The 22,885-nt window shown below is 47.0% G+C and overlaps 1 protein-coding gene across 5 annotated transcripts; it reads left to right on the top strand.

The window, feature by feature from the left end:
- Positions 1 to 167: 167 nt before the first annotated feature.
- Positions 168 to 17,960, top strand: COASY (Coenzyme A synthase). 5 transcript variants are annotated; one of them, XM_078871087.1, is made up of 10 exons: positions 168 to 257; positions 2,673 to 3,380; positions 4,441 to 4,655; positions 13,449 to 13,580; positions 14,015 to 14,204; positions 15,014 to 15,078; positions 15,585 to 15,669; positions 15,999 to 16,096; positions 16,507 to 16,653; positions 17,629 to 17,960. In XM_078871087.1, exons 2-10 carry the CDS (start codon positions 2,681 to 2,683, stop codon positions 17,671 to 17,673), a joined length of 1,677 nt encoding a protein of 558 aa, XP_078727213.1. In that variant the 5' UTR covers positions 168 to 257; positions 2,673 to 2,680; the 3' UTR covers positions 17,674 to 17,960. The 5 variants fall into 5 exon arrangements, with proteins under 5 accessions (XP_078727213.1, XP_078727212.1, XP_078727216.1 ...); XM_078871086.1 differs by having other exon boundaries at positions 184 to 290; XM_078871088.1 differs by having other exon boundaries at positions 207 to 282.
- Positions 17,961 to 22,885: the final 4,925 nt, after the last annotated feature.

Raw genomic sequence — 22,885 nt, 5'->3', positions numbered from 1 at the left:
ACGCGTAGGGTAGATACCGGGAGAGTCCACTTCTGCCCCACCCCCCCGACACTGCTCAGGTGAACAATTCCACTGCGCGCGAGACGCGTGGGGCAGCAACTGGAAGAGTCTATTTCTGCACCCCCCCCCTCTCCCGACACTGCTGCTGTTCCTGCTCAGGTGGACGATACCATTGCACGCGAGAGCCGTGGGTGTCGCTCCTGGTGCTGCCCGTGCTGGTGTTCGTGCACAGGCCGGGCGCACTGCCGGGCGAGCGGGTGGGTGAGCAGTGTGAGTGAGCGGGTGAGCAGGTGGGTGAGCAGTGTGAGTGTGCGGGTGAGTGCCTGTGGCCACTGCAGACGCGGAGACGAGGGCCACGTCTCGCGGGCACAAATGTACAGTCGTAAATGACATGTGGAGCTCGCTATAAGTCAGGTCTCCCTCTTACGTGGATCTCACTGTGGTCAGATCTTGCATGGTTGCTGACTATTGTGTGGATCATCTCACCGCGATCAGGGCACGCATTGAGCTCGCTACGAGGGCTTCTACGTAGCGATCTGGTGCATGCTGCACCTCGCACTGGCGTGGTCGCTCAGCTTTGCTGCATAACTGTGACCGTCTGAGGCAAGGTGACCTTGACACGTTAACCTCTTGACCTGAACATGATAACCAGAGGCTGGAGCTTAGCCCTGTTTGAGTTCATGCGATTCTGTTCCACGGACGTTGAGCCAGTTCCCCGGCTATTTTACGAGGGGGATCTGTGGTTTGTGAGCACGGGAACAACAAAAGTCAACAACAACAAAAGCATTCAGTATTGCGCAGAAACGACTACAGGATCTTGAAGGAAGATTTACATACTAACAAAGGAAGTATTTAGCGGTGGTAAAGGAAACACGCGAGTTTCATCAGGCGAAACGTCGTACTCGGATTGTAAATGTTGTGGCTTGGCTCCCCAACACACCGGCGTGCTGTACTAGTACACTACACTATACACTACACTATACACTACACTATACACTAGTGCTGTACTAGTACACTACACTATACACTACACTATACACTACACTATACACTCCACTATCCACTACACTATACACTACACTACACACTCGTGCTGTACTAGTATACTACACTATACGCTACACTATACACTAGTGCTGTACTAGTACACTACACTATACACTACACTATACACTAGTGCTGTACTAGTATACTGCACTACACTATACACTAGTGCTGTACTAGTATACTACACTATACACTACACTATACACTAGTGCTGTACTAGTATACTACACTACACTATACACTAGTGCTGTACTAGTGACGAATTGGCACGTTTTGTTTACATGACAACCCTTACTAGTTGGCTGTGTCGGGTGGTGGCGGGTTTTAACGACACATTCACGCGATCTAACCCAAAAAACTCTATTATGGATGACATTTGTCGCGAAAGTCCCCTGCTACGTGTTAACTTGAAGGGAGAGAACCAAACTGTGGATGAGCGGCAATTACTATTCTAGCATGAAATGCAATATTTTCAATCGGATTATTGGAGCCACTTCTGAGTCCACGGGACGGAGTTAGATGAGCTAAGTGGTCCTTTAGGGGAGTGACAGATTTGAGTTAATTTGCAGGTTGTAAGGATAGCTTCTATAATAATAATTCCATTTATGTAGCGGCTTTTCATCAAGGATCTCAAAGCGCTGTACAGGACGCAGCAGCAGAAGCGGAAACTCGGCATACCAATAATTATATCACAAATACATTTTATGAATCCATTTACTAAATGAACTAAAATTTTTGTAAGTGGAAGCGTATAAAATAGGTTATAAGACGCATTTTAAAAAAAATCTCCACAGACTCGGAGGTCCCTGATATTTCCTGGGAGAGCGTTCCATAGCCTGGGGGAAGGTGTGAAGGGCAAGATCGATAGCAGAGTGGTTACGGTGGTAATGTGTCATGGAATGAGAGGTAAGGTATAGATCAGGGGTGGGGAACCTTTTTTCTGCCAAGGGCCATTTGGATATTTATAACATCATTCACGGGCCATACAAAATGATCAACTTAAAAATTAGCCCGTTATATTTGGTCAAACATTTAATTAACTCACCCCTAATGTGATGGCTGGAACTGCTCCTCTTTGGTGAGACGTGTGATGTTAGCTGGTATTGATGATGTTGCTACTCGCAACTGCTTTTCCAGGTTTGCTCCTAGAAATGTTGAATTTCGAGTCACGCCTGCGGTTGCCTTGGCAGGGCCAGACCAAATGACGTTCCCCACCCCTGGATTATAGATGGTGCCACAATAATCAAGTATGGGCAGGATGGTTTGCGACAGAGTCGATGTGGAATGCGGCGTTTGTTTCTGAATATGAATCCAATTTTGGTAGTGTTTAATGAGTTGCGTGTGGTGATGCTGTAATGTGTTGAATATGGATCGGTGAGTGTTGGCGTGATGTGTTGTTGCATGTGGATCAGCGAGTCTTTACTCGTGTTACGTGGTGAGTTATTGGTGTGATATATTACGTGTGGTTCAGTGAATGTTGGTGTGATGTGTTGCATGTGGATCAGTGAGTGTTGCTCATTAAGTGTTGCTGTGATGTTTTGCGTGTTCTGCATTGAGTCTTGCCGTAGTGTATTCCGTGTGGTTCAGTGAGTAAGTACAGTGGTGCTGTGTGATATGTTGGAAAGCGTCACCCATGGCTCGCAAGGAGTTGTTCCGGACGGGGCTGCTCGTCCTCACGTCGCCTGCAGCACAGCTGCCGTTCCAGCTCGGTGGGGCCCTGCGCTCGGCATCGGAGATGATTAACGGCACTCTGTACGTGCACCTTCACCCGGGCCTGAGGCCGCCCAGCTCGACCACGTCCCCCTGCAGCAGAGTGGCCCTGTCTCCCGTGACGTGGGAAGTCTCCCAGATGGTCTCCAATGTCTACACGAAGGCCACGGATATCTGCAGCCACCTGGATGTGCGTGTCTTCCTCGCCAACATTAAAGGGCACGGCGTGGCTGGGAGCGTGCCCGCTGCCCTGCACACCCCCTGCCACTCGCCCGAGGTGGTGCTCACCGACTACAGCAGCATCAACGACCTGAAGCGGCTTCACGACGTCGAGGCGTTCTTCCGAAGCTACGTGCAGAATCGCTACGAGTGCAATGCTTCCATCAAGCTCTTTGTGCCCGATGTGGGCTCCAAGGAAGGCCAGTCTGCACCCGGGGAAACGCAGCAGCCCGGAGAGAGCACAGTGGGCTCGGCCGACGGGGGGCCGCCCAGCTACTCGGACGTGGTTCTCGGGGGCACGTTTGACAGGCTGCACAACGCGCACAAGATCCTCCTGAGTACCGCGTGCTTGTTGGCCGAAAGACGCGTGCTGATTGGAGTTGCAGACGGGGCGCTTTTGCAAGGTCATTGACGCTTGCTGCTCGCAAATATACATTAGACAATTCGTTTCATCCAATTTTATTTCAAATGTGCTGCCGGCATTAAGTAGTAAGACTTAACCGTTTGGATTTCTGCCAAGGGAGTTCGTCACCCCTTCTGTTAGAGAATGGCCCAAAGAATAAGGTTTCATGTAACTGCTTTAGAAATATCTTTAAGTGATATCTTAGCCACACATTTATCGGGTGCACTGACACTTAAATGCTCGTCGCATGGCAGGTAAACCAATGTTTTAATTCTCTGATCTGGAAATTAACTACATGAAGTTAAAAACTCCTTTAATGTGGTGTTTTTTTCCATCATTGGTATCCGGGCTGATATTATCAACTCAATACACTTGAGAACCAAGTGTATCTATGGGGTGGCTACACAGATTTAAATCCACAATCTCAGCCATGCCGGCCCCATACTCTGGCCCCTTGAGCCATCTTTCACACATCATAAGTTTAATGTTCATTTCAAGGGAAAAAATGTTCTCGATACATTTTTGACGAGAACACGTGATACTCTGGGTGCGTTGAATAAGGGAAGCATGGGGTGGGATGAATGGAACTTGCTTCTGCCTGTATGTGATCTGCTTCATTCTCGAGTGCAACATGTGGTTATCCAGCAGCTGGCATGGGCTGGCTGCCTTACAGCTCGTTCAGGCGAGTGACCACGTGTTGACTCTGTGGGAGTCATTGCTTTCCCTGGGTGAATTATTGCATATGTTGGGCAATCATAAGCACATTCAATCGAGTTCATTTGCATTCCACCGACAGGGACAAAAAGGCACGTTAAATGGTATGATGCAATGGCCATGAAAGTGCTCGAAAGAGTCGGGACACATTAACTGCGAATTTCACATCTCGTTTTATTGAATTTATTTTACATAGGCAATAACATTGATGCTATAATGCTTTAGTGTGCTTGAGGTGTGTGTGTAACAGCACTTGCTTCTGCAGTATGTTAAGGTTGTACTGGGAATCTTTGTTTTGTACGTGATTTACACCGCTTCAAGTGACAATGCAATGTTCTTGTCGACAGGGAAGCTTCTGAATGAGCTGATAGAGCCGTATGAGCAGAGGCTCTCAGCGCTCCGGAGCTTCCTGAGCGACGTGCATCCTCACCTGTGCTACGACATCGTCCCCATCACGGACCCCTTCGGACCTGCCATCACTGACTCTCTTCTGCAGTGCATTGTGGTCAGCGAAGAGACTCGCAAAGGGGGGCAGGCTGTGAACCGCAAACGTGAAGAAAAGGTAACCAGTGCTCCACCAAGCTGAAGTTTGGCTATTCCACTTAAGCGTGGGGCTCTCAAGGGTTTGAATACAATTCACGCGCAGAAATCCAAAGCAGTTCTGTGTGCTGTGAAACCATGGTGCGCTGCATGGATTCATAATAACTGAACCTCCACAAATGTTCACCTGTTTGTGGCTGAAAATCTTTTGGTAAATTGGTTTTATGGTTAAAATGTACAGCCACTAATAATTGGATTACCTTGGAAGACTACAAAGCACCAGACTATAATACAAAACCACCCATTCATCCCTCGCATAGGCAGTGGTGGCTTCTTCCACTGAAAAACAGTGGAGCAGTTTTTTTATCGTAATGCCTCTCATGCAAAACATATTGTCATGGATAAAGAATAGACTGCATCTGTAACTTAAGGGTGAGTTTTCCCTGGCAACTATTGCTTTGAGGGATTGACCAGTTGCTTAGCTTTTCTCAAGTTGTTGAATATCTCTCTCCACATGTGCAGTTTTTGGATTGGATTGGTGTTTGTTGTATAGTCCTTGTACAATTCCTTGGCCAGTAAGGCGTGATGACAGTCCCTGAGCGCTGGGGGAATTTGGTCGATGGAAATGGATTCTGGGTGAAGGCACAGCAGGACGCATTGCTTCAGGAGGCTGCACAGACTCGTGGACAATTTATCGGCCACAAAGTCTGGGGTCACCAGCACAATAATTGCATTGTATTTCTCTGTTGCCTTTTTCAAGAGATCGTTGTACGACTTTCCAGCAGGCATTTCAGAATAGTTAACGAACTCTACATCGGCAACTTCCTTGGCTAGTTGCTGGATGTTCTCAGCTAGCACGGTGTCTTCATGCGAGTCCATTCTGTGAAAGATGTACATTCTCTTGTCTCTGCTTCTGTCCATCAGAAGGACCTCGTACGCCTCGCACATACTCTGGCTCGACAGCGACAGTGTGGCCGTGTGTGTCTCGGCTGCGCCAAAATAAATGCTTTCCAAAAGGTCACTGTCAATCAGATGGTCTCCAGATTCTGTGGATCTGAGGAAGGCCCAGTACATGAGCGCCTCATCATACTGCTTCCTGAAGGCCAGGTTCTTGACCAGGCCAAGCAGGGTGTCAGGATCTTGTGGCTGGATAGTGTCTGCCTCCCACAGTGCACTCAGAGCCTGTCCATGAAGGCCCACGAGTTCATAAAGTTTGGAGCGAGAGCGAAGCATTTGAGGTGTCTGGCCTTGAGATTCCTTGAGTTGCTCTATGAGACTGTCTAGAGCCACCTTGCGTGTGCTCTTCACCTTGGCAGCACTTTCAATCGCTAATCGGAGTAGTTGTTCGCTTCTCTGCTGATCGCCGCGTTCTTGCATGTTCAAACCCCAATTCTCGAATGTCCGCGCACAAAAGAGTTGGGAGACGTATTTGCCTGTCTTCATGGACCTGCGGAAGCAATCATCAGACTCCTCCGTTTTGCCAAGTGACACATATATCTCGGCCAGGGTCACCAACAGATGGGGACCCGTTTCTTTTGACAGCTCAATGCCCTCTCTGAGGTACTTAATCGCTTGGTCTAGAAGTTCTGTGACATGTGGATCTTTGACTTCTCTGTAGCAATTGAAAAGACTCTTTCCTCTTCCCCGTCTGTGGCCACGTGCCTGCGTGTTCTCCGGGTTCTGCGCTGCCCCACCAGGGAAATAATGCGACTGCCCTCGCATTCGTCCGGAGCTGCAGAAAGGCTGTCTGCCCCCTCTAGGCCTCCTGCTGGGAAATAAAGGCCGCCTGACTCGCAATGTGCACTCGGGCTGCCCATCTTCCCCACTAGTGATGCTCAAAGCAGCAAAGTCTGCGCTCACATCGCAGAGTTGTGTCATTGGCTCATATGTGACAAACAAGTCCTGGCCACGGCCAGCTGCGTTTGCTGGCCGCCAAGGGTGTCTTTGACCTCTGAAACCCCTGCCATATCCTGCTGTAGGAGCTGTAGAGACAAATAATAATGAACTTACTCAAAGGATTTCAAGGGAGAAAAAAATCCATTCTAAAAATGTTTTGGTGAAATCTCACAGTATTTTGTTGCTAAAGCTACATTGCTGATAACTCTAATTACACAGAGTGCAAGGCCGCAAACTTATGTCGTTTTTTTTGGTTGGGCCAAAGCTGGAGTGTAGCTTGTTTAAATGATAGAAGGATCTGTGAGAATGCAGTAGGGAGAAATTTTAAGTAGAAACACTTTTTTCAAGTTTAGGTGTCTTTGTAAAAGAAGAAAATTGATCTCACCATCCAGGGTCCTCGCATGAGCTTGATCTGCTAGGGTGCGGTAGGTTAGCCCGAGGTGGTGGAGAGAAAAGGACGAGGGGCAGAGCGCGTAGGCTTTGCGCAGGAGCTCCAGAGCTCGGTCGTATTGGCGCATGTGCCTCCAGTGCTTTCCCGCCCTCTCCAGCACCCAGCGGTCCTGGGGCGCAAGCGCGCAGGCCCTCTCGAAGCACTCCGACACGGTGAGCGCCTCGTCGCCCACCTCCACGATACGAGCACTCTCGAAATCCCTGACATTCCTCGTGTTTTCGTAAGAATCAAGGACATCGGCAGAAAAGCTTTTGTGGAGCACAACACTGGCAAGTTTATGGTGACAGATACAGACAGTCTTTCATAGTAATATGATGATAACGGGTAGAGGAGGCTTTTGTTGTCCATTTCCGAAGTACTCATTTATTCTGAGCTGCGTTTTATTGAGCGGCCTGTTCGAGCGCTCTAACAGCGCTGCAGCCTTGGTAAGATTGGGGCAATCTAATGAATAGTAACCGATCAGGTGGCTCAACGGTAGAGTGGCTGGCAGTTGGAAAGTTGTGCGTTCAGTGCTGATTGGTGGCTGATTCAGCCCAACATCCATCTTTCGGGGTTCTTAAATTGAATACCACATTATGGGCGAGTCAGCACTTGTTATTCTATAGATCAGGGGTCCCCAACCCCCGGGCCGCGGATCGGTACCGGTCCGTGGCCTGTTAGGAACTGGGCCGCACAGGAGGAGGTTACCGGTGAGTCCGTGCGTGGCCCGCCCATTATTTTATTTACCACTTCCATCCGCGCCTCTTTCCCGCACTGCGCACTTGTCTCAGTCACAGTTTTGGTAAGCCCACAAGCTGCTAACCCCTAGCCAAAATTAGTAAAAACCAAACGTCGCTGGAGAGTTTCTTTGAAAAGGGAGAAAGACCCAATGATGAACCCCCCCCTCCCCCCCCGGTCCGTGAAAAAATTGTCTTCCAGGAAACCGGTCCCTGGTGCCAAAAATGTTGGGTACCGCTGCTATAGATGGAATCGCCCTCAGTATAGGAATTAGGAATTTCCACCACTGCTTGAGGGCCGTAGATAGGAGATGGGCACACCACCTCATTGATATTTGAGCAGACAATCTCTTTGATTGTTGATTTAAATTGCAAAACACATCAACTACCACATTAAACCCCACGTTAAAAGTGCTTTCAAAATACAGCAGTTTACCTTTGGTTGAAAAATTTCTTGGTTATCTGGCCCAAAACTGCGAAAGCTTTGGCCTTGAAAAATCTGTTGTCCGTGTGGACAACGTGTGCAAGGGCTTCCACGGCTTGTTGAAAGTGTTCATTCTTGTCAAAGTCGGGGTTCTCTCTCAAAATGTCAATCTCAAAGACCCTGCAAAAGAGAGCCATAACACGTAATTGCCAACGTAACGAGCGAGCCTTAACAATTAGAACCGTAAAAAAGATTGTTTAAAAATATATTTTTACATTTTAAATGATAGAATATAGTATTGTCATCAGTATGACACACCTATACCAAGCTTGCAGTCGATACGACATTGGGAATACGGTTGAAATTGAGTTACACGATTTTAGGATACGACAACACAGAGTAAGTTAAATAAAAGCATGTAAAATGTTTAAAAATATATGTTTTGGATTTGTTATGATAGAATATAGTCTTGTCATCAGTATGACATAGGTATTTCAAGTTTTCAGTCGATAGCACATTGGAAAGTGGGTAAAAATTGAGTTACAAGATTTATTTTTTGAGGATACAACAGACGGAGTGAGTTAAATAAAAGCGTGTAATAATAATAATAAAAAGGAATAATTTACTCTCGAATGCTGCAGGTGTGCCAACTGACCTGTCGAGGTTTAAAGCCAAGCCGTACTTCCAAGAAACAAGCTTGTCAGGAGGGCAGTGACCGTGCCCCATCTCGATGGCCTGCGAATATTTGTCGATCGCCTTGAATTGTGCCACGGGACCCAGACGGGAGAGGCAGTAGCCCTGCTCGGCCAAGGCCGTAGCAAGCGCTGCCTTGTTTCCCTTCTGCCTGTCCAGTGCCTCCGCCACTCTGCTGGCGGCCTCGAATTCGTAGCGATGCAAGTGAAGCTCACACTTGTTGGCCAGTGCCGTCACACTGCACGGCTCCTTTATTAGGGCAGCTGTCACTGACGACTCGGCTTTGGCCAGCTGATCTTGCGATAGGTAGAAATAGGTGAGGCAGTTCAGGGCGCAGACGTCGCTGTCAAACTCTTCTGCGGTGGCTTCGTGCGCCTGTTTGCGCTCCAGTTTTGCGATGACAATGTTGATGTACGTGCTGCCGTGCGGTAGGTCGTGTGTCAGCTCAAAGAGTGTCGGGAGCTGCTCGTAACGCTCCCGTATCTCTTTTGTAAAATTGTTATCCATTGCACACCGGTTTGGTCAAGCAACCGTCTTGAGTGGAGTGCTTTTAAGAACTAGAATACTAGAGCAGAAGCGAGGAGTTTACAGTGTAAACTCTGAAAAAGACACAAACAGAACATTTCACTTCTGTGCTGGTCTTCCATTCCTAATCATCTCTGCTGGTACAGTACTCCATCTACAGCCTCTTTCTTTTTCAAGAATCAAGAGCAAATTGTCATTTGTGACAGACCAATCAAACTTAACGTAGGACTCAATAAATACCTCTAGCCACTGGTACCCAAGGTACGCTCAGTTGGACATTGGAGCATGAATAGTGTACGTTATTTTCTCAAACATTTAATACGAGTTTTTTTGTTTCGTTTAATAAGTAATGTTAAAAAAAACTTTTTTAAAAACACGCTTTCATTAAATGTACCGTACTAGTAATGGAAGAACTCCACGACTTCAGGAAGTGGCCCCGAAGCTTGCCACAACGTAAGGGGCCGTGGTGATTTACAGCCAACGTCAGTTGACCATGGACAATTAGAGCCAAGCCAAGAACATAACATAAAAAATAATGTTATAAATATATGTTTATTTTATATGATATAATATAGTATTGTCATCAGTATGACATGTATACTAAGTTTGCAGTCGATACCACATTGGGAAGTGGGTAAAAATTGAGTTACATGATTTTAGGATACATCAATGACAACAACAACAGACAGAGTGAGTTAATAAAAAGCGTTTAAAAAAGGAACAATGTGAGAGAGAGAAAATCATGAAAATAAAGCCACAAACTTCTGGACACTCCAGGCAGAGCGAGGAGTGGTTGGACGTGGAGTCGCGAACCCAGCACAGCCTGCATAGTAGTAGTAGTGTGCACACTTCCGTGTCGGTACGTGCCGAATATGTGCCGCTGTGTGTGGTATGTACGTACTAAACCCGAATGGAATCCCAAGTATGGCAACAACATTGGACTGGATAATTTGCATACGTTTGAAAAAAGAAAACCCAACGTATTACAAAAAAATATTGATATTCTTGTATCAGATTACTTGATTGGTCCTTATTAGATTACTATGTGGACTGAGATGGCATCTTAGATGTATAAAAATAGCGTTGGTACTTCACTTCTCCGAGAAGGCTGTGCCAACGAGAAAATGGAGCAAACCGTTTAACACGTAGTAGGCTTTTACGACCAATATCATCCATAATATAGGTTTTTTTCGGTTAGATCGCGTAAATATGTCGTTAAACCCACCACCACCCAACACAGCCAATTAGTAAGGTTTGCAACGTAAACAGAACATGCCAATTCATTACTATTACAGCACACCGGTGTGTTTGAGAGCAAATCCACAACATTTACAATCTTGAGTACGACTTTTCTCCAACAATTAAAACCAGCTTCATCAGGCGACAGCCAGATTTGTGGAGAAATCCTCCTGTTTCGTTCCTTACATAGAGGGATAGATGTGATGACATCACTTGTGAGCCCTCCACGTTTGAGGGTGGGGCATTATAATTCATCTAAATTACAATGGGTATCCATTGCCGGTTTACGGTACGGCAACTCCTCGCTTAACGTGTGTTCACACAACGCGTTTTTGCTACAACTTGGTTCTTCTACGAGGGACCACTTTTCGCACAACGCGGAAACGCGCACGTTATAACGCGTTTGGTGAGCGGTCAAGACAAACTACTTTGTTCAGCTGCGCGACGGCTGAGCGGAATGATAGAGTACACAGGATGGTAGGGCACGCGGCGGCCGACCCTCGCCTCGGCTCTTTTTCCCCGCTGTACGATGATCACAGGCTGATTTTATAGCGCAAATATGATTGGGTAACAGTAATTCCCTGCTTAACAGCACGGTTTTTCGACGTAAGGCGGCACTTTTCAGGAACGCATCCAGCACGTTAAATGAGGAATTGCTGTATTTCTTTGTTCACGTGACAAAATAAGAGTTTGGTGAAGGAGATCAAATGGTGGCGATTCCCTCCAGCCTGTTTCGTCTCGTCAAGTTATCGTTCATATTTATTCGTTTAACCAGAACTCACAAGAGCACGGATATTCTCATTTGCAAGAGTGGCCCGAGAATGATGCGTTGTTTATCATATTTAAACAGTTGAAACATTCCTAAATGGTCTTCTTGGTTCTTTCGGTAAAGTCACGTAGAAGGGAAATAATAAAATAATAAAAATAAAACATAATAAAATAATACACCATCATTTATTTCGTTTTATTATTTTGTTATTTCCCTTCTACGTGACTTTACCGAAAGAACCAAGAAGATGAATCCCTGCAGTCACGAAAGCTTTAAATCGAAATTCCTAAATCGACTAAATATGTGATGCACAGTGCCGCGGAGGCGTTTGTCATATCCCATATTCACCCGCTGAAGAGCCTGTCTCTCTCTCGATCTCTTTGACCGAGTAAATGTTGACACGAAGACGAGTGTTGGCAGGACACGATCGTTGCGTTGGGCCTTTCGTCTTCACCGACTGACAACTCATGCCCCCTGCCACTGGCGATGTCGACCTCTGCTGCGGTAGTGGGGTGTGGAAAGTGGACGCGGGGCCGTGGTGTACTAATAAATCATCATACAGTATTTCCTCGTCATTGACAAACTCGATATTCGCGAATTTGGCTATCTGCGAATCGCATAAGGAACTGTACACGACTGCATCGAGTGGTAAAGCGATGAGATTACTTTAATATTTATTTGCCAATGTTGTTTTGTTATGATAATTTCCATGTATTTTTTAGCTGATTTATGTATTTATTTAAGGTAAATAATTTCGTAGGCAACATCATTATCCGCAAAATGCACTCTTCACGAGCACCTTCTGAACGGTTCCCTTGCGAATAACGAGGGACTACTGTACTATCAACATTTTAAAAACGGTATCGTCGAAACTTGTATGCGCATTATATTTGCGTGCGGCGTGTGCTTCCAACGAGACGGAATCAAGTTGAGTGTCTTTCCGCACGTTCGCGTGTGACCCTCACGTGTGCAGAGAGGCAAGGGTGGTGCCCCCCGTGCATTCCCTGACGGCCCCCCCTGCCCCAGCGCGTGAGGCTGCCCCCCTGTGCCCCCCACACCCCTCCTCCCGAGGCCTCCAAAACGAGAGTTCCGTGCCAATTGACAAATAAGTTCAGCAATTTTAATTCAGCACGCTGATCAACAGCCAACAAAAGTGTTTCGCGGCTTTCCCTTTGAGCCCCGTATATTGTTGGGCCGTGAAATTAGTTCAGTTGTAAGCGTGCGTGTGAATGCAGCACGTACCTGGCTGTAGAGGCACACACGCCTTGCAGACACGGGGAATGGGCGACAGCTCTTGACCATGCACACAATGTTTTGGAAATCCCCTCCACTCAAACAACAACGAGCACTGTGGGAATTGTTGGACGCAAGCCACATGGGCAGGGATGTTGAATGCTTCCAGACTGAATTTTTTTTGCTGCACGCGCACATTTCGTGACGTTTTTTTTTAACATCCGTCTTGTGCGCCGCTTAAAGGTTTTTCAAACTCGGAATCTTTCACTGGGTAAATGCGCCACGAGTTGAAGTTGATTATTGGTGAATAACCATTACTTTCCGGCGTGGAAGTGCAGTCATTTGCTTGCACTTGCACACGCCTGATCTCACCGCGCCTATGTTAGTGGGTGGAAGACGGTTTTGATACATTTCGATTTAAAGCTTTCGTGACTGCAGGGATTCATCTTCTTGGTTCTTTCGGTAAAGTCACGTAGAAGGGAGATAATAAAACGAAACGTCGTGAGAATTGTATTATTTTATTGTTTTATTTTGATTATTTTATTATCTCCCTTCTACGTGACTTTACCAAAAGAACCAAGAAGGTTTTGATACAGTTTGCGTGTCCTCCATTAGATTCGTTCTGTTAGGCACTAATTGCAGGGTTAACACGTCAGGCAATGCTTTAGCGGTGTAGATGGTTTCATTAACGTTGACGATTTTAACATGACTTGTATGTGTGTTGAACTTCTTTCGCACCGCAGGTAGCCAATCGTGATAATTGGCGCGGTGCTAAAAGCATGTAATAGGCACTGCACTGGAGTGTGTTTCATCTGGGCGAGTTTTCTGTTTTGGGAAAGTGGTCACTGGGAACATCCTTCCGCTGCCAGGGCCTGCCGGTGCTGGAGGTGCACGAGATCAAGCTGATCGCCGACCGTCACCACGCGAGCCACGAGGAAATGAAAATCAGCTCGTCGAGTCTGAGAGCACGGCTGCTGGGCACCCTGTTGAAACCGCCACAAGTGAGGCGCCGTCGCGTTTAGAGATGGAGCGCTTGGGCTCCTTGACGTTTCCCATAAAAAGTGAAGTTCTAAGAAGTGAAATGCGACATGCCGTTGCCGCCTGCGCCGTGCCCCATTCCCAGGAGATGTGCATGGTGCTGTGTCGTGTGTGTATGCGCGCGTTGGGAGTGGTAGCGTCATGGTTAAGGCGTTGCACTACGAACCTGGTGACCCGAGTTTTATTCCGGTCCTGGGCCGGCCCTAGGTCGATTCAGCCTCAACTGAGTGACCCCGTGCAGTGTGTAAACATCGACACTGGGGAGACAAAGGCAGCCAGGCGTGGTGTTTGGCCACCCACCCCCTCGTGTGTTGTCCCGGCCTTCATAGCTGCTACTCGTTAATAGCACTTGCCCCAACAGTCTGTTAAGGCTATACGGGGGATCTTTGTCTTGCAGGTGAAACCCGACATCCCACCGGTGCCCTTTGTCATTGGGCTTACGGGAATCAGCGCTAGCGGGAAGTCGAGCGTCGCCAGGCGTCTGGAGGCGCTTGGGGCCGTGCACGTGGACTGCGACGTGCTCGGTCATCAGGCCTACCTGCCAGGCACCAGCGCCCATGCCAACATCGTCGAGGAGTTCGGAGAGGGTGAGTCGCTCTGGCGGGACGCGCGCCCTGCGTTTCGATTGGTCGTCATTGCTTCACACGTTCTGTTTCTGAATGTGCACTTAACTAGGTGGCTACTGTAAAGGTAATGAGTTATGGTGCTTGGCTGTGTAAAGTTTGTGTCTACTATCAAACCCAATATCAGTGGAAATGGTCAACATATTAGACTTGCAATCCAGAGGGTCACGGGTTCAATTCCATCTCTCGAATCGACAGTTGAAACAATTTGCCAAGTCTCTCTGAAATCTCCCCCCACCACCGCCTTTATCCACCCAGAAGCATAAATGGGTCCGCCACGGTTAGTCGATCGGCAGGTTATGTATGGTGGGGTAAAGTGTGGGTACGCCCACCTCTTCTAATACATCTACTCAGAGTGAAAGAGTAGACCTAATATCCTCTGTTGTTTGCTGTAGTGGGGGGTGCTTCTGCCAGCAGCGGTGCAAGCAATTGCAGGGATGCACCTTTACCTTTTTAACTGCATGTAACTATGGGACGATTAATCTATCAAAATTGATTCGTACTTTTATGGTACACGCATTGGACCGTATGTGTGAAAATCATATTAATTATTCATCCTAATGGAGCAAATTCTGACAATTCATCAAGTCGTTGCAGAGTGAATGTCTCGTGCCAACTAGAAAGCAATTGCGGTTAAAGCAATGTTCACATTTAACAGCTGATTATATATACTAATTTATGATATAATGCGGCCATGTGGATACATGGCCCATTCTCAGTTTAGCATCGGATTTCCATTTTTACAGTACCCCTTTTCTTCCACATTGTTACAGATATCTTGTCAGAAGATGGAACCATAAACAGAAAGGAGCTGGGGAAGAAAGTGTTTTCAGAAAAGGTGACCGTGGCACACAGTGCCGATTACAAACTTGACACTCCAGTATTTTTTTTATAATGCATGGGTACGTACCCAGTTCATTGTATATCACATATATATTCTATTAAAATGTTTTAACTGGATAATCCCTGGAGAGGGAACATCTCGTTTGCAAGGATGCCCAGGGTGTCAAATTACGTACAAACACACATGTAATGACGACTTGTATACACGCGTACGAACAACTTACACAGCATTGTATGGATGTTGGACTTTTTTTGCGTAATACGTAGCCTACCGTGCTAATCGCGGAGGTGCATTAATACCAAATCAAAAACATTTTTCTAATCAAGAACATACACCAGATAGCACACATGAAGATCACACTACAGACAAATATAAATAAATGGTTTACAAATGTTAAGCAGCTAATTCTTTCTGATGTTGCCAGTAGCAGAGTAGTTTATGGGTATGACTTAAAGGAAGTAACCCTGCTAAGCTTTGTGCGCTCTTGCCATTTTTGCCAGGATAAACTAAAAAAACTAACGGACATTGTTTGGCCTGAAATCGCGAGGCTGGCCAAGAAAGTTATTGCTGATTGTGCAGAAAAAGGTAAGTGGCCCTCACCCCTTTAGCACCTGCAGTTGAGTAGATTTTGTGGCCCTTCGATTATGTTGGCTGAGCGGTGCGGAAATTATAATATCTTGGTTCGAGATTAATTACTTAAAAACACATAGATCTATCGTACAAAAATCGACCGTACATGAACATTTGTTTTTGACATTATTTTTAGACGCCCATGACATCGACAGTTTCCAACTGGAAATGTAACTGTCTGAAATATTTGACGCTTATATTATCATCACTTTTATTAATTTCAGAAATGCCCGTGCTTGTGTGCTTTGTGCGAGTGACCGAGTGCTGCTGCGTTTTCGATGCAGGTGTGCGTGTGTGTGTCCTGGATGCTGCGGTTCTGCTGGAAGCCGGCTGGATCAACATGGTCCATGAGGTCTGGGTGGTGCTCATTCCGGAAGACGAGGTGAGCTGCATGCGTTGTGTCCAATCGTCGACGACGACAACCGGTACCACCGTTTCCTTTCTGGATTAAGGAAACAGTTTTGGCCCACGGTTCAATAAATCATCATCACGGTTTTTAACCTTCACAGCTGATACAGCACTGTCAAAACACTCACAGACCTCTTGTGTGAATGATGATAACAGCTGGCTGAATAAAGAATTGAATTCCCTACATTGACATTCGAGCTGTGTATAACTCAGAGCTGCAGACACCCACTAAACTGAGATGGGAATACTTTCAGTAAATTTGGTATTCATGCCATTATAGCACATGAGCTATCACTTTAATATAGAACTGAAATGAGTCAGCTCGTAGTCATAGTGACATTTCCTTTATGTGTCACTTTCTGCAATATGTTTTTTTCTTCACAGGCCGTCAGAAGAATTGTGGAGAGAGATGGCGTGACGGATGACAGTGCTAAGAAGAGGCTGTCCAATCAGCTCAGCAACCAGCGCAGGGTAGAGGAGGCAAATGTTGTGCTGTGTACCTACTGGCAGCCTCAAGTGACACAAAAACAGGTATGGGAGTGGGGTACTCTCTATAGAATACTGTCTGCTGGCTTCCAGAGCCACCAAGCATGATTGTTTTTTGTAATTGCGACCACTCAAAGAGTGGCTATCCCAACAGACAGCAGTGAAACAGACACAACGGTAAACCGGTATTAATTTCAGGACTTGATCAGTAGAGTCACCAATGTTGGCTACTGACATCTGCCTCGGATGTCACGTTTTCTCACCTCTTTTGAGTTCTTGGTATCAATGACAAAATGTCCACATTGTGTGGTCTTGATAAAGCTTTTAGTACATGCAAATGCACTGCATTTTGTGTTGTTAAATCTGTTTGTCGCGGTGCCACATTGATGTTGCTGTTGTGATGGGTTTCCTCTCGTTTACACATTTAAATCCCAAAGCAGGTGTGGGTACTTCTCCCTGGGGAGTCTCCATGATGGAGGCGGGTAGTGTGAACACGCTCGTCATGCTGCACGTTCACATGAAGCACAGGAGGGAACTAGGGTTTTTATACAAATGCATTTTGATGCGACCTAAATTGCTTGTGAATAAAAATTTGTATCTGAAACCATATGAACAGGATATAAGTTAATACCCATTGTAAACATTATTGTTTTTCTAGGTTGTTTATGTTGTATATAATTCGTTCACATTATCCCTACAGCCATTCGAGGCCACTGCATTCACAATGTGACAAATACTTTTTTAATAGATTCACGACAATGAATCCTGACGATTTAGTAGGGCAGGTGCGGAAAACCATTACACCGCTATTAACTAGATCAGTGTGGTAACTCCTGCTCCAAGTTGGTATTTATAATTCCCTCGGTGACACTGCACATTTAAACAAGGGTCTTTTGGTTTGCTGCCTCAAGGCATGTCCATCAGTATGCACTCTCCATCGGTCCTTCCAGTCACTACACACACACACCTCCATGTCACAAGCTCACAATAGGTGTACATGCTGTTGTGTTTTCCATGAAGGTTGAAAAAGCGTGGAAGCTCCTACTTGGAAGAATCACAAGGTGAAGGTCGATCGCCTGTAACTGGACCAATGTGGAAGAGCCAGAAGTGTAGTTTATTGGGCTGTAAATTTGTTAGGAGTTTGATGTCGGCTTCATTAAATAACTAATGTGGAAGCATAAAAGTCTGCAAACTGGAATTTGTGCTTGTGCCATTTTATATTTTGACTTGAAATATCCTTTGTTTTGCAGGCATACAAATTAAAATCTAACGGCTTCAGCATAGACTGCTTTCATAAAGTTACCAAAAGTTTTAGACAAAGAATTGTAATACTAAAATGATGGTGAATGGTGCAATATGTGAAATTTTACACATTCAATAAAGTTTCCTTAAAACTTTCATAAAAGATGCTGTTCTTTGATGCATTTACTTTGCAAGCTTGAACATCTCATGGGATTGTTGTGCCTGCTTGTTGCAAATCATCCCTGTTCAAAAACACTGCTGCACACACCTGTAATCCACCACTTTTGAGGCAAGGGTTGGTGGATCACGTAAATCTGTGAACCTCCCAAGCACCGCTGGTTTGCGAGGTAGTGCCAGCAGTTGACAGCACAGCAAAGTATAACTTGGGAAGCTTTATCACCTGACACTCATGCGTTCGTTTTCCCTGGTTACTCTGATTTACACACTTGTGCCAAAATACTCATGGAATTGGCCAAGAATTCCAGCGCAGGGCCCTCATGGAAAAGTCTTCAAGACTCGATCATGCTTCGTGGAAAAATACAGCGTGTTCCATTATTAGATAACATTTAATGGACGACGGGCACAACTCAAACCCACCACTTGAATCATCGATACTGCATTCATATCTTAATATTTAGGGTAGGCTTGTGTTTTGGGCAATGGGCAATGGCCCAAAACACAAGCTTACCCTGAAGAAGGGCTCTTGCCTCAAAATGTCAGACTATGAGATACTTGGCCAATGTAGTCATAGTTATATACATATGCTTGTGTACCCAGAAAAGGCTTGAATCAGGAGGCTTCCTGCCTAGTTTTGGAGGAGGGAGCGTTATTGCTGCTTTTGTGGTCCAATTATAATTTGCAGGTACATTTTCAGCATTGTCATTTTTGGCTCATACCAATTACAGCACATTGGTTTTATAGTTTTATAGCTAGTGACCCCGGAGTAAACCCACGCACAATAGGAGTGAAACATCCACACTCCACGTAAAATCGCACTCTACAGAAAGGTGCCCCAGGCCAGGAATCAAACCCAGGGGCTTGCTGTAGGGTGCAAGTGGCGAGATGTTAACTACCTCAACTGGTATACAGGAGGTCGTGGGTTCGATCCCGACCCTGACCCCTGTATATTTGGAGTTTGTGGTATCTCTCTCTCCTTGGTCACGTGGATTTTTCTCCGGGTCCTCTGGTGTATCCCTCCACATTTAGAATCGACATGCGTTTAGAGGATTTGGCTTCGATACATTTCCACACGATAGCCCCTTCGTTGAGCAATCATTCGTGACTAGCCTTTTGCCCGTCCAAGGACGGGTGTATTGCAGCAAATCTGAAATTTTGCAAGCGAAAAGCAGAGCGCAACGTGATGTTCATTGCATCAATTCGCGTGCAATTTGTAGGGCCGCGGTGACAGACACTGGCGGAGCCAGTGGGGGGGTAGGGTGGCACGTGCCCCCCCAATGATCCGATTGAAATCCCTAATTTCGATCGCATCATTGAGGTTTATTAGTAATAAATCGGCATTTTGCGACCCCCACTGCCACTATGTAGCATATTATTACGAGCCAGGGACTGAGATGATAGGACAATAGTCTGAGTCCATAATTGGCAATAAGTAACGGCAAAGCGGTTATAAGTGACTCAGAATTGTGCGCAGTTGCGTAACCAGTACACGACTTCCCTGAAGGCATTCACCTTCAGCGAGCGCGATGCCGATCACACAACGCGGTTCGAATTCGACCCTCGATCGACGGCTGCGCCATCGCCGCACACGCGTCGAATAAAAAGCAAGGGACCAGTCCTTACTTACGAACAACTCCTATCATTTTTCATTGCTGGAGGGGTTGCCCCCCCCCCCCACCTGAAAAACCTGGTTCCGCCATGGGTGACACAGACCTATTTCAGTGAAAGGTTATAATCCCTTGTTCATCTTGACGTCCTTTTTACTTCGATGTCTCAACAGCGTGACGGAGATCACGTGACGTGAGGGTTGTGAGTTGACGCCGAGGAGGGGGGGGGAGGAGGCGCCCCCCCCTACCCCCATGTCGAGTGACGTCACCAGGTCATGACTATTAATGAGGGGGGGCTGTTCGATGTGGCGTGCCGTCACCTTCGCGTGATTATTAATGGATGGGGGGGGGGTTGCATGTGGAGTGACGTCACTAGCTCAACATTATGAATGAGGGGGGTGCTCCATGCTTGGTGACGTCACCCGACATGATTATTAATGACGGCGGAGGGGGGGGTTCCACGTGGAGGACCCCACGTGCTCATGATTATTAATGAGGGGGGGTTCGATGTGCAGTGACGTCACTCGCTCATGATTCTTAATGATGGGCGGGTCCATGTGGAGGACGTAACCTGTTCATGATTATTAGTGAGGGGGGGGGGCTGGTCTACGTGGCGTGACGTCACGCGCGTTACACACTCACATTCTTGGGTAAATACAGGAGTCAATATCCAGGTCGCTTCTGGAACGAGCTACATAGCTCAGTGGGCCTTACCTGGTGCATTTAGAACAGTTGTTACTGGTAGGAACCACCTGGTTCCACCAGCCCACAGGGGATTATTGTGTCCGTCCGTCCGTCGTGCATCCAAAAATGGGAGGGGTGGGGCTGGGTGGAGAGGGGAGGGTGGGGAGGATGGGGAGGGGCTGGATGGGGAGGGGCTGGGTGGGGAGGGGAGGGTGGGGAGGGGCTAGTTGGGGAGGGGTGGGGCTGGGTGGGGATGGGCTGGTCACCCCGTGGTGCCCTTATAAAACTCAACGTTTAACCGACTCACGCCGGCTTGTCCCGCCCTCACAGTCGGGCATATTTGCGGAATACACCACGCCGCCGTTGACCCTGGCCATTGACCGAGCAACCCAACGTTCCTACACCAGCTCCCTCCGCAGGAATGTGTTTTGTTTGGTTTAAGTGTTCCTACCACATTGCCACGCTGACGTTCTCAGACTGCACACCACAGCACACGTGTCAACCCCTGTGGCTTGGCACCAGCTGTAACAACACTCGGCATGGGCCGCTGTATCATTTAATTTCCAGTTCTTGGCTTTGGGGCCGTCCATAAATGACGCCACGCGATTTTGGACGATTTTTGACCGCCCCCCCCCCCCCTTCGTCACACGTTGTCACAAAAAGTCAAAGCCCCCCTTCAATATGACGTCACAAAGCTCTACCCCCCGCCCCCCCCCCCAAAATAAAACATACCTCAAATCGCTTTAAACTATTGTCATTGTAGTGCGTATTTAATGTGGCGTTGCACTCTGATGTTGTAGGAGAAAGCATGTATAAAAAAGTATATTTAATTAATTAGAACGTGTTTATATTCATTTAAAGTTGCGCATTTTGATGTGACCACCCCTCCCTCGTCACACATCGTCACGAATGTTTGACCCCCCCCCCCCTAGGTGCGTGACGTCATTTATGGACGGCCCCTTTACAAGGCTGTAAACACCCCCTATGAGCTTCACTCGAAGCCTCTTGCTCGTCACACGAGTGGCCACGCAGGGGCGCTGTGGTGATGCTCAAGATCCACCACACGTGGAATCCACGTGTTGATCACGGCCACTCGAAATACATTAAAGCGACATAGAGCACACGTCGCTATACACAGCACACTACCCACACACACTACTCATACACACCTCACCATACACACAGTGTACTCAACACCCACACACACTACTCATACACACCTCACTATACACACAGTGCACACTACCCACACACACTACTCATACACACCTCACCATACACACAGTGCACTCAACACCCACACACACTACTCATACACACCTCACCATACACACAGTGCACACAACACACACACACACTACTCATACACACCTCACTATACACACAGTGCACACAACACACACACACTACTCATACACACCTCACTATACACACAGTGCACACTACCCACACACACTACTCATACACACCTCACTATACACACAGTGCACACAACACACACACACTACTCATACTCACCTCACTATACACACAGTGCACACAACACACACACACACCACTCATACACACCTCACTCTACACACAGTGCACACAACACACACACACACTACTCATACACACCTCACTCTACACACAGTGCACACGACACACACACACACTACTCATACACACCTCACTCTACACACAGTGCACACAACACACACACACACCACTCATACACACCTCACTCTACACACAGTGCACACAACACACACACACTACTCATACACACCTCACTCTACACACAGTGTACACAACACACACACACTACTCATACACACCTCACTCTACACACAGTGCACACAACACACACAGACACTACTCATACACACCTCACTCTACACACAGTGTACACAACACACACACACACTACTCATACACCCATCACTCTACACGCAGTGTACACAACACACACACTCACTACTCATACACACCTCACTCTACACACAGTGTACACAACACACACAGACACTACTCATACACACCTCACTCTACACACAGTGTACACAACACACACACACACTACTCATACACACCCCACTCTACACACAGAGCACACAACCCCCACACTCACTACTCATACACACATCACCATACACAGTGTACACAACACATACACACACTACTCATACACACCCCACTCTACACACAGTGCACACAACACACACACACACTACTCATACACACCCCACTCTACACACAGAGCACACAACCCCCACACTCACTACTCATACACACATCACCATACACAGTGTACACAACACACACACACACTACTCATACACACCCCACTCTACACACAGTGCACACAACACACACACACACTACTCATACACACCCCACTCTACACACAGAGCACACAACCCCCACACTCACTACTCATACACACATCACCATACACAGTGTACACAACACATACACAGGGCCCCACAGCTGTATGCACACCACACACCCCACACCACGGACAGCTGCAGCACAACGGGGCTCAACAGCGAAACTGGAATTGGCGTGCAGGTCAGTCTTGCACT

The sequence above is a fragment of the Lampetra fluviatilis genome, chromosome 31 (assembly GCF_964198595.1).
Source record: "Lampetra fluviatilis chromosome 31, kcLamFluv1.1, whole genome shotgun sequence".
NCBI classification, from domain to species: domain Eukaryota; kingdom Metazoa; phylum Chordata; class Hyperoartia; order Petromyzontiformes; family Petromyzontidae; genus Lampetra; species Lampetra fluviatilis.
The sequence above is the reverse complement of the archived record's forward strand: the minus strand, read 5'-3'. Positions and strand labels throughout refer to the sequence as shown.